Below are 12604 nucleotides of genomic sequence, written 5' to 3' on the forward strand. Positions count from 1 at the left end.
GTGGGTATGTTACAGTACATGGCAAAAAGAACTTTGCAGGTGGAATTAAGGTTAAAGAATTTAAAATAGGGAGATTATTCTGGATTATTTTGGTAGGCCTAAAATAATCACATGAGCTCTTCAAAGCAGAAAAGGAACACAGATTCAAAGTACTTGATCCTCTGCTGCTAGCTTTGAAGATGGTGGAAAGAGCCAAGGAATTCAGGTGGCCTCTAGAAGCCGGTGACGTGACCTCAGGTAGCAGCCAGGAAGAAAACAGGAAACCCAGTCCTACAAACCACAGGTCATTCTGCCAACAACCTGAATGACAAAGGACATATTCTCCCTTAGGGCCTCCAGAAAGGAACACAGCCCTGTTGATGCCTTGATTTTAGCCCAATGAGATCCACATTGGACTCCAGGCCTATAAAACTGTGAGATAATACATGTGTTGTTCTAAGCCATTAAATGTGTGATAATTTGTTATGGCAGCAATAGAAAACATATAGATGTTGGTATCAAGAGTGAGGTACCGGGCCGGCCCGGTGGCTCAGGCGGTTAGAGCTCCCTGCTCCTAAGTCCGAAGGCTGCCGGTTCGATTCCCACATGGGCCACTGGGCTCTCAACACAAGGTTGCCGGTTCAACTCGAGTCCCGCAAGGGATGGTGGGCACCGCCCCCTGCAACTAAGATTGAACACGGCACCTTGAGCTGAGCTGCCTCCTGGATGGCTCAGTTGGTTGGAGCAGCGTGTCCTCTCAACCACAAGGTTGCCGGTTCGACTCCCGCAAGGGATGGTGGGCTGTGCCCCCTGCAACTAGAAAAAAAAAAAACGGCAACTGGACCTGGAGCTGAGCTGCACCCTCCACAACTAAGACTGAAAAGACAACAACTTGAAGCTGAACAGCACACTCCACAACTGAGATTGAAAGGACAACAACTTGACTTGGAAAAAAGTCCTGGAAGTACACACTGTTCCCCAATAAAGTCCTGTTCCCCTTCCCCAATAAAATCTTAAAAAAAAAAAAAAAAAAAAAAAAAAAGAGTGAGGTACCGCTGCAACAAATTTTTTAAATGTGGAAATAGCTCTGGAATTGGGCAGTGAGCAAAGGCTGGAAGAATATCAATGAGCATAACAGAAAAAGCCCAAATTGCCTTTGTGTGGGTTCAGAATGAGCCCCCCAAGATATGCCTCAGTGGTACGTGGATTATTTTGAGCTAAAGTCAACTGAGGCCCTGTGGACTCAAGAGAAACTTTTACTCCTCCCCCACAACTATCTAGAGGAATTTGAATGAGGAACCTTGCCCATAATAAGAAATTATCAGAGATAACCTTTGTTGACCTATCTATATGGCAGGGCAAACTACTAATCACTGCTGTGTCTCACCCTGCAATGACAATCTGAAGATTCAAGATGCATTACTCATCCCTAGCTCAGAATGCCTTGTACACCCATTTTCCCTTTCTATCTCTGAACCTCTCATGATGTAACGTTCCTGTGCACACAAAATTGAGCTTGATTTTCTCTTGTCAATCTGTCTCTTGTTGATTTTTCCACCAGCCTAAAGAATCAGAATAGGGAAAGGGGAATTTCTCTCCTCCCCCACACCTTCAACCGTTAGCGGAAACCTGAACTTGAAGAATGCTGCCAGTGAGGGCTCAGAAGGAAAGGGGAATGTGTTTTTGCAAACTATGAGAAAAGACCCAGGTCTTGTTGCTTGTGTGTTTTGTTTTCCAAATAAGGAATCCTTTTCAACTCCTTCCATGTCAACCGTTTGAATTTACTTCATTCTTTTAAAGAGAAAACCGTGACTTGCAGCAGCCTTCCTCTTAGCCCCAGGATGAGCCCCCCCCCCGCCCGCCCGCCAGGCCGCTCTGGGTACGCAGTGGAACCGAGGCACCCGCGGATCGCGAGAAATATCGCGCACTCTGCCTCCCACTGGTGAAAAGGGAAGACGGACTGGACCTCAGACAGACCCACGCGGGCCAATAGGGAGCTAGGTGGACTGATGCGCGCAGGTACCTGTGGATGCGCGGACAAAACCAGACACTAGCCAGGAGTGAATATCCTCGGCTTCCGCCAGGGGGCGGCCGAGCGCCAAAGCTGTGGTACTGCGCTTGCGCCTCGGGCGCCGCCGCGTCCACTTTACGCATGCGTGGCGCGGCCCAGGGCCGACTGGACTAGAAGATGGCGGCTTCCGCGGTTTGCCGGGCGGCCAATGCAGGGACGCGAGTGCTCCTGCGCACCCGCCGCTCGGTGAGGTGGCAGCAAGAGCGCGGGGCTCTGGGATGTGGGGCTTCGGGACGCGGACAGGGAATGGGATGTTAGGGGCAGCGAGTCGAGATTCGGGAGGTCGCGGGGTCAGAGCCGTGGGAAGGTCACGGCCTAGGACGGGGATGGGAGTCTCTCGGCGGGCCTGGGGGCGGGTATGGGGATCCCCCTGCGGGCCTGGTTGCTGAGGGGCGATCCCCCAACCCAGTACTCAGTCCCAGCCACCTCGTTCCAGCACCCGGCCCTGCTGAAGTCGCCTGCCTTGCGGGGCACCGCCACCTTCGCCCAGGCCCTTCAGAGCGTGCCAGAGACGCAGGTCAGCCTGCTGGACAACGGGCTGCGAGTGGCCTCGGAGCAGTCCTCCCATGCTACCTGCACGGTGAGTGGCGTCCCGCTGTCGAGAGGGGTCCTCCATAGTGGACCTGGAGTTTTCCCAGGTCTGGGGGTGACCTTGGGCTTGAGCTCTCTGTGGTTTGGGTCAGACTCCTGCTCATTCACGGCTGGATTGACCCTCCTACCCCAACCTCAACTCCAGCCCCACCTTGATTTCCGGGGTCGGGGTGGCAATCCTCACTGTAGTCAACACTCATTTAGCATATGATGCTTGCCAAGCAGGAGGCCAAGTTTTTTTCCAGCTTTTTCTTAAGCAACCGATACAAGAGGAGCAATTCTGTCTCCATTTTATAGTAAGAAAAAGGGGGTTCAGAGACATCACTTGACTACCAGCCTCACAGCTCAAAGTCCTAATCTCCTCACTAGACCAGTCATGCATTGCGGAGGAAATATATTTGTTTTATTTGTTTTGTGTGTTCATTTATTTTGTTCTTTAGATTCTACATATAAGATCATATAGTGTTTATTTGACTTAGTTCACTTACCATAATACCCTGTAGATCTGTCCATGCTGTCGCAAATGGTAAGGTTTCATTCCTTTCATAGCAGAGTAATATTCTATTGTATGTATGTACCACATCATCTTTATTCAGTTGTATGTTGATGGGCACTTGGGTTGCTTCCATATCTTGGCTGTTGTAAATAGTGCTGCAGTGAACATAGGGGCGCATGTACGAGGTGTGATCAAAAACTACGGTGAATGCTCCTGCCAAGTGCTGTCCAGCAGAAAGGGATCTTTAATATGGGAAGTGGTGCGTCGAATCTTAGTAACAGTGTATGACAAGTTTCATCCTATTCGGTGCAGTCAGTCGGGTGTGAGCTATGGTTGAGAGATGTGTTTTAAAGTGTGCTATAAATCGTGAATCACAGATAACGCATTAACGTGAAATTTTGTTTCAAACTGCAAAAAAGCAGTAAAGAAACACATAAAATGTTAAAATAGTTTATGGTGATACTGCCTTGACCATGAAGATGGTTTACAAGTGGTTCAGACGATTTCGTTAATGGTTATGAATCAGTTGAAGACGAGAGATTGGGACATCCTCTCGGGACATCAAAAACCCAAGAGAATATTGAAAGAGTAAGTGCAATGATACGATCAAGCAGACAATTGACTATTAGAAATTTCTGAGGATCTGAACATCTCTTACAGTTCCATTCAAAGTATTTTAACAACAGATTTGAAAATGAAGTGAGTAACATGAAATTTGTTTCACGCGTTTAAACTGTTGAACAAAAAGCAATAGCGTTTGTCAATTTCGTTAGTTGTGTGATTGTGCTGCTTCAGGTTCCAGCTTTTTTTTTTTTTAGTCAGTGATTGAAATTTTTGCTTTTTTTTTTTAAACTTTTATGTGTTTTAAGTGTGTTTTTCTAGGATCCATCAGCTCCAAGTCAAGTAGTTGTTTCAGTTTAGCTGTGGAGGATGCAGCTCACAATGTCCCATGTGGGGATCAAACCAGCAACCTTATTGTTAAGAGCACCTCACTCTTAACCAACTTAGCCAACTGGCTCCCCCTGGCTTTTTAAAGCATCATCACAGGAGATGAAACTTGGGTCTATGGTTACGATCCTGAGATCAAGGTTCAGAATTCTCAGTGGAAATCACCCAGTTCTCCTCGTGCGAAAAAAATGCGTCAATCAAGACCTAACATCAAGATGATGTTAATTGTGTTTTTTGATCTTTATGGAATTGTGCAAGCTGAGTTTGTACCCAGGAAAGATGGTGAACTCTAACTAAGCCCTTATTAGAGCATTTAAGAAGTGATGTGATTAGCAAATAGAAATGGGCAAATGGTTTCATCCTCCATCGTGGCAGAGCTCTGTGTGGTCACACATCGCTTCTGGTATATGACAATTTCTGTCAAATAAAAGCATTAGGGTTTGTCCTCATCCACTTTATTCCCCGGATCTGGCACCATGCAACTTCTGGCTCTTCCCCAAAGTCAAAATGACCATGAAAAGTAAACGTTTTGAATCAACTCAGGACATCGAGGCAGCCACGACAGTGCAACTAAAGACACTCATGAAGGAGGACTTCCAGAATTGCTACAGAAAGTGGCAAGAATGATGGGATAAGCGTGTTTGAAGCGAGGGGGAGTATTTTGAGAGGAATTAATGGCAATGTGTTTTTTACTATAATAGTTTTATTTAAACATTCACCCTATTTTGTAATCACACCATATCTTTTTGAATCAGTGTTTTTTATTTTCTTGGATAAATATCCAGAAGTGGAATTGCTGGATCATTTGGTCAGTCTATTTTTAATGTTTTGAGGAACCTCCACCCTGTTTCTCATAGTGGCTGCACCAATTTGCAATCCCACAGTGCACGAGGGTTCCCTTTTCTCCATATCCTAGGGTAACTTGTTCCTTAGGATGTGGGAACACTTGTTTGTTGATTAATCACTTGTTTGTTGATTATTGATGATAGCTACCCTGACAGGTGTGAGGAGATATCTGATTGTGGGTTTAATTTGCATTTCCCTGATGATTAGGGATGTTGAGCATCTTTTCATATATCTATTGACCAGCTGTATGTCTTCTTGGAGAAATGTCCGTTCAGGTTGCAGAGGAAATACATTTGAAGATTCTAGTGAAATGGATAATTTTCTAAAAAATACAAAGGAATAGAATCTTGGCTTGATATATGAATAGCTGAGAATAGTCTCAAGAAATAAATTTCCCACTTATCCCCAACTTAAATTCTAGGGCTAAGTGGTTTTATTGGCAAGTTCTTTTAGTTTTTCAGGAACTAATAATATCCTTTGAGATGTTACTGAACACAGCAAAAGATGATGGGCAACTTCCTAATTACATGACACCTGTAGAAATGCTGTATTTCATGGACTGTAAGATGCTCTAGTTTGCAAGGAGCATTGCTGTGCTCCAGTGCCAGAGAAAGAATGCTGTCAGTTATAATCACAGGAGACCATGGATTGTAAAATGCATCTTGCTCTCCACTATGTTAGGTGTGAAATAGATGTTTATGGAAGAATTTGTGACACATTCTTAGCATCCCTTAGGAAAGTAGATGGGAAATTTTTAAATCCACTATGAACAAATAGTAAATTAAAAGAGTAAATCTGTGTGACCGTGTGGGGTAAGTGGTGTCATTTGTTTCAAGCACACCAGGAAGCTATTTAAAAAATTATAAGATTCTCTCATTGCGCGCCAAGGAGACACTTGGCAGTGTTAGGTGTTCAGGTCTGATTAAAAACTTTTTTTAAGTGTGAATGAAGGCTACTTCCTTGATATGATAAAATGTTCAGTGTCTAAATCAATAGCCTCCTTCCTTAATAATGAAAGGAGAAAATACGTTGTTTGCAAATAATGTGTTGCTTGCCTAGAAAAAACAATAAACTGAAAAAAGAGACTGAATTTTAGAATTTCATGTGGTGATAGGACCAGGTAAACATGCACAGTTAGAAACTTGGGCATCCTTTACAACTAGTCAGGAAGTACAGCAGGAAGGAGAGGTGATGAGGTGATACAGTGTGACTAGCCATTCAGCCAGTGGTGCCCTGTGTAACTCCAAGCACCGGGGTCCTATTTGGAGACAGCTGTCCCCCACCCTGGGACCATGAGCCTCAGCTTTGGCCTGTGTGGCTGCGGGTCCTGGGCTTTTGCTGAATCAGCCAGGGTGGGTGGTAAGTGGGGCTGGGGTGGTTTGTTTCCTTTATCTGTGGCTTGCTGTCCAGGTGGGGGTGTGGATTGACGTCGGCAGCCGGTATGAGACCGAGAAGAACAATGGGGCCGGCTACTTTGTGGAGCATCTGGCTTTCAAGGTGAGGCTCCTGAAGTCCTGTGTCTCCCCTGGGCTTGGGGCTACCTGTTCCTCCTGAGGATGCAGGTTAGAAAAGTCGGCCTCCTGAGTTAGGGGCTTCAGCTGGGGGGCAATGTCTGGCTGGCCTTTCTGGAAGGAGCTGTGTGGGCTTAGCTGCACCTGAGTGAGTGCCTGTCTGCTAGCTGGTGAGCCCCTGCACTGGCCCCCAAGTCAGAAAAACCCCAGGGAGCCACAGGAGCCCCGCTCTTCACCAGAAAGGCCAGGCCTGTGTCGTATGCATGCACTGCTGTGGACTTGCGGGGCACCCGTAGTGAGACCGTGCATCAGAACACGCCCACAGACGTGGGTGGGCGTGCGTTCTTGTACCGTGCTGTGCTCTGGTGAACTGCCTGGGCACGTCTTGTTTGTACAAGTGAGTGCTGAGCTTTCGGGAGGGTGGAGACAACCATCACTAGCCCCTCAGTCAGCCTGTGTGGGCGCGGAGTAGAGCCTGAGTCTTTTAAATGACACGGGGTGGGCAGGGGTATAGAGCAGGAGCAGGCAGCCTCGCCAGCTGCAGCATCACACGTGTGTGTGCCAGTGGACAGCACCACTGCCACACGCACAGGACCAGGGTTCGGTCCCACAGAGGCCATGGCGCACATGCATGTGCCTATGTGTGCACGCGCGCGCACACAGTCATGCATGTTGGGGGAGTGGGTCGTGGCAGCATCACCTGGACGGTGAGCTTGCCTGACCACGACTGTCGGGGAGGGGGAGTGCTGGTAGTCAGGTCAGGCTGTTCGGGGCGCTCTGGATCTCAGGAGATGCCTGCTTTGGTCATGCCCTTCTTTCCGAGCCCTCGGCTCTCTCCCTTCTTTTGGCCCGTGATGCTGTGGCCCTGGTCAGCCCAAGGCCTGCTCAGCACTTGGGGAGCACACACACTGGGCCCTGCAGCCCCATCCTATTTGCTGAGGGGGTTACCTGTGGTCACTGGTTCTGCGGAGACTTGAGCCTGAGGGTCCTGTGCTCTCCAGTGACTCCTGATCGGCCCTGTCGATGTCTGGTTCCAGGGAACAAAGAATCGGCCTGGCAATGCCTTGGAGAAGGAGGTGGAGAGCATGGGGGCCCATCTCAATGCCTACAGCACTCGGGAGCACACGGCTTACTACATCAAGGCGCTGGCCAAGGACCTGCCGAAAGGTGATGCCTGGGCTGGGGACGGCACTGCAGGGGTGCAGAGGACAGGCAGGCAGGAGCCCCTGGCATGGCCGAAGAAGGAGGTTACCCTTGGTGTATGGCCTTGCCGCAAGGCAACCGGGGTGCCAGGCCTGGGGGGGTTGGGCTGTTACTGGTCTCCGGTGGCCCGTCTGGTGCCCAAACCTGCCCTTGCATCCAGCTGTGGAGCTCCTGGCGGACATTGTGCAGAACTGCAGCCTGGAGGACTCCCAAATTGAGAAGGGGCGTGATGTGATCCTGCGGGAGCTGCAGGAGAACGACGCATCCATGCGGGACGTGGTCTTTGACTACCTGCACGCCACGGCGTTCCAGGGCACTCCTCTCGCCCAGGCGGTGGAGGGGCCCAGTGAGAACGTCAGGTGAGAGCGGGCTGTGCTCGGGGTGGAATTCGTGCCCCCATTCTGGCCTAGCCAGGCCACGTCCACACGGGTTTGGTTTTACTTGGTTACCTGCCTGTGCTGTTCATTTTCCTAATTCACACAACTGGAGACGTTTTCTGTGTTGCCATGTGGTCACCTATGAATCTTCTAATTCCTGTGGGGTCTTTGCTCCAGTTCAGGGCTTTGTTTTAGGATACGTTTCTACGCATGTCTTGACAACCTGAGTGCGGGAGGGTCTAGGTATCCCATCCATGTGGCTTCTTGTCCTCTAGTGGGACGAGCTCTAATGCTGCCCCTCAAGAGCCCCCCAGTGTTAGCTTGCACCCCACTCACGAGGGCTATGAGCCTGTCCTGAGGTCAGATGTGAGGTGGGACCAGGCGGCGGCTGGGCCCCGGAGGGGTGGGTGGCATTGATGGGGAAGGGATCGAGCAGTGTGCTAGGGCTTGCTCTCTCTAGAGAAGCCATGTCTCTCCTTGTCTGCTCAGCCCTGCCTTGTGTGACCCAGATCACTCTGGTTTGGGGGAGGTATTGACCCCTTGGCTGTATGTCGTGCAGGAAGCTGTCTCGTGCTGACCTGACTGAGTACCTCGGCCAGCATTACAAGGCCCCTCGCATGGTGCTAGCAGCGGCTGGAGGTGAGTGATGGGCTCGTTGAACCCCTTTGGTAAAGAGTGAGTAGTCACCGGCCTTGGTCACCAGGGCCCAGGTCTCCTGGTTCTGACCATAGGGGATCTTCTACCCTGGGGACCCAGTTCCTGCCCTGTCCTTGAAGGGAATAGCCTCTCTCCTCTGCCCTCTGAGGTGGGGAGGGATTCTGCACTGCCGCCGCCACTGGGACTGGCCACACAGGATGTTTCCCCAGTACAGGCCTTTCTCAGCCTCACTGGTCTTAAGGAGACCCAGTTTAGAGGCTGGTGGGAGATTCAAACTCCCAGGCCTGTTCCTCGTGGCCTTGCCATTAAGCAAATCAGGCTTTGAATGTGTGATGATGCACATTTGATGACAGACTAGAAAGTGCCTTGAAAGAAAGGCACAGGTTGGTAGGGGAATTTTAACAGGGGACTCAGATTTGGAGGTTAAGGGGCTGCTTTTGAAGCACATGTCGTTTGAACAGAGGCCTACGGAATGGTGGGACTTAGGTGGGGAGTGGTGCACCTGAGCAGAGGGGAAGGACAGGGTCATGGCCGGATGTATGTTTTAAGGCTTGCTCTGCTGCTACGGGGGGGTCCAGAGCGGAGACAAGCAGACCAGGGAGGGTCCTGCCAGGAGATGGAGGGAAAGAAGTAGGTGGACTCAAGATGGTTGTATAGATGGAAACTTGATGGAGGTCTGGACGTGGGAGTGGGGGTGGGAGCAGGGTCAGGGATGCTTCCCCGGCTTATGGCCTCGGCAACTGAGTGGGTGAGAAAGGTTGATAGGAGGAGCACGATTGGTGGCTTTGGGGCCATCGAGCCTGGGGACCAAGAGCAGTTGGAGCTACTGGCATATCAGACTGGAGCCCAAGAGGATCTGAGCTCAGAAGGGAAGGCACAGGCACCTAGTGGGCTGTGCTTGGGAAGGCCGCCCACGGCCCCAGTGCCCAACGGGCAGGGTGCTGGGGCAGCACAGACCTCCTGTTGAGAGAGGAAGTAAGGTCCAGCAGGGGTCCTGAAGGCGTGAGTTCGTAATGGTACTGGTAGATGTCCCCAGGCTTCAAGGGACCCCAGAGCTAGTCACAGCCCTGCAGTAGCACTTCCTCATGCCTTCTCACTCGCCGCCCCTCACGGGCAGCTGCCAGGATCTGCTTGAGGTAGGGCAGGTGGCCTGTGTCCAGGGAGCCCATCTTGTCCTTGATGCCAGTGAGAACGCATCACTTCGGAGCCCCTTTTGAGTCTCAGCTGTTTCCTGTGGCTGAGGTGATGGGAGCTGTTCAGCCCTGCGGTGCCAGCCCTGCCCAGGAAGCAGTTTGTCTGTGGGGGATCTCCTTCCCTCACCCTGTCCTGATGTCAAGTCTTCCTTCTACTGTCTCCCGCCAAAACACACAGGGGGTCCTACTCTTGTGCGTGATGCCCCTACTCTGTGCCTCGGACCCTGGCTGGCCAGTAACACTGCTCTGTCTCGGCAGGGGTGGAGCACCGGCAGCTGGTGGACCTCGCCCAGAAGCACTTCGGCAGCGTGTCTGGGACTTACGCAGAGGATGCTGTGCCCGCTTTCGCTCCATGCCGCTTCACTGGCAGCCAGGTGGGCTGCCCGGTGGGCAGGGGTAGTGCTCTCCGCCGGGGCCTCTGGGAGGACCCATGTGTGCATGGGTAGCTTCACGACTCCAGAGATGCCTCAGGACGTGGGAAGGGGTCCCGTGGCTGCTTCCCCATAAGCACACGTGTTCACACTTGTATGCGCACACTCCGCCCACACCTGGCACCTTTTCTGTTCACCTGGGCTGTCTGGCTGTCCCTCAGTCTTGCCATATACTTTTCAGATCTGCCACCGTGATGACGCCCTGCCTTTGGCCCATGTGGCCATTGCAGTGGAGGGGCCTGGCTGGGCCAACCCGGACAATGTGGCCCTCCAAGTGGCCAATGCCATCATCGGCCACTATGACTGCACTTACGGTGGTGGCGTGGTGAGTGCCAGGGCCTTGCCTTCAGAGAAGAGTGGGTTCTGGGACTGTGTGCTCTTGTCCTATGGGGCTCAGGGTGTGGGCCGCAGACAGAAGGGTGGGTGCTGACTACCCTTCCCCTGGCAGCACATGTCCAGCCCACTGGCTTCTGTCGCCGTGGCCAACAAGCTGTGCCAGAGTTTCCAGACCTTCAATATCTGCTACGCAGAGACGGGCTTGCTAGGCGCACACTTCGTCTGCGACCGAATGAGTGTCGATGACATGATTTTCTTCCTGCAAGGCCAGTGGTGAGTGCCGGCCCCGTAGTGCCGGGTGGGGGGGGCCTTGGAGCAGGCCGGAGAGGCAGCCCCCTCAGAGAGCGCCCCCCGCCCCCTGCTCTAGGATGCGCCTCTGCACCAGCGCCACGGAGAGTGAGGTGCTTCGGGGCAAGAACATCCTCAGAAATGCCCTGGTGTCTCACCTGGATGGTGAGTCCTGCAGCCCCTGGGGGCGGGTGGGGTGGGTACCTCCTGGCAGTGACAGCCCCGTGTGGCCAGCATTCCTAACCAAAATTGGAAAGGAACACTTTGGAGGTCACTCCATACCCTCCCACCCCACCCATAGAGGCTTAGAGCTTCCGATACAGGTGTGTGTGGCCAGGGCAACAGCCCATTGCTGCAGTAATGGGTTGTGAGCAGCGGTCAGGCCACGATCCAGGTGTCAGCCTGAAGCTGAGGCTGAGTGGGTGCCAGTGGTCCGGGTCTGGACCGGGTGGACACGTAAGCCTCCCCCACCCTCACAGGCACCACTCCCGTGTGTGAGGACATCGGACGGAGTCTCCTGACCTATGGCCGCCGCATCCCCCTGACCGAGTGGGAAAGCCGGATCGCGGTAACGTGGACCCCTGGGAGAGGTTCTGGACTTTTGACCGAGCAGACTCGTAGAGGGCGGGGAGTTGAGGCCCGACAGCGGAGGCTCCTCTGTAGGCATCCCCGGTATCCTAGGCAGCGTCTCCTAGGCAGCATCGTTTGCAGGGCTGGTGTAACTGGCCGGGGGGAGGGGGGCCAGGCAGGCACAGGCACTGGGGATGAAAGAGCCCTGCTGCCTTGCCCCTTTGGGACGAGGGGGCAGCTCCATGGTCCCCGTGGAAGATACCAGTCAGCTGGGTAGTGTTGATGGCAGAGGTGGCCCTGGTGCCTGTCAGTCAGTGTGCCCTGTGCTTCCCCCTGCAGGAGGTGGATGCCCATGCCGTGCGTGAGGTCTGCACCAAGTACTTCTACGACCAGTGTCCAGCACTCGCTGCACTGGGTAAGTGACTGAGAAGGCCTGCTTTTTTGTCTTTCTCTTTGGGCCCTTCTCTTGGCCTCCCCACCCCCCAGCCTACAGTGGGAGCAGCAAGTTGAGGCCCCTAGGAGTCTCTGCCCAGTAGTCTGGCTGCCAGGGAGTTCTTGCTCAGAAAACCTGTCCCAGCAGCTCCCTGACTCCCTGCCAAGGTGCCTCCATCGGTACCCCGCACCCGCCAGGTAACGGACACCTCCATGTGTGGGGTGGGGCTCTGAGGGCCAGAGCATGCAGGGACAGGCTCAGCACCCCTAGAGGAATGTTCTTTTCCTTCTTTCCACTCAAAGCCTGTCTTGTGCTGCTCTGGGCAGCTCTGAATTGGGTGCGGCACAGGGCCAGGTGTCCCTGTACCAGCCAGGTACCCCACCCTGACACCCCACCCTATCCCCACAGGCCCCATTGAGCAGCTCCCAGACTACAACCGGATCCGTAGCGGCATGTTCTGGCTGCGCTTCTAGGCTGGAAGCCTGTGCGGGCAAGAGGGCGGGGCCAGTGTGCATGGTCCCCCCACCAGAAACAAGCCACCTGGGCTCTTCAAACCTGTGCTACAGATTACCACCAATAAAGGCCTGTGTTGAGAACTGTGTTGTCCCTCTCTTGGCTTTGGCATGGAGTCCACTGGGCAGTGGATGGGGGAGTAGGGACTTCCCCCCCCCAGT

The 12604-nt window shown here is 52.6% G+C and overlaps 1 protein-coding gene across 1 annotated transcript; it reads left to right on the forward strand.

Annotated features, from left to right (window-relative positions):
* Positions 1-2076: 2076 nt before the first annotated feature.
* UQCRC1 (ubiquinol-cytochrome c reductase core protein 1) lies at positions 2077-12526 on the forward strand. Its single transcript, XM_019723927.3, has 13 exons — positions 2077-2236; positions 2487-2630; positions 6342-6428; positions 7480-7609; positions 7806-8004; positions 8582-8661; positions 10131-10246; positions 10485-10628; positions 10752-10912; positions 11007-11092; positions 11407-11495; positions 11837-11912; positions 12339-12526. The coding sequence occupies exons 1-13, from the start codon at positions 2168-2170 to the stop codon at positions 12401-12403; spliced, it is 1446 nt and encodes a 481-aa protein (XP_019579486.1). The 5' UTR covers positions 2077-2167; the 3' UTR covers positions 12404-12526.
* Positions 12527-12604: the final 78 nt, after the last annotated feature.

Source organism: Rhinolophus sinicus, chromosome 5, assembly GCF_057876585.1.
Source record: "Rhinolophus sinicus isolate RSI-liver-muscle chromosome 5, RSI-T2T, whole genome shotgun sequence".
In the NCBI taxonomy this organism is placed as follows: Eukaryota; Metazoa; Chordata; class Mammalia; order Chiroptera; family Rhinolophidae; genus Rhinolophus; species Rhinolophus sinicus.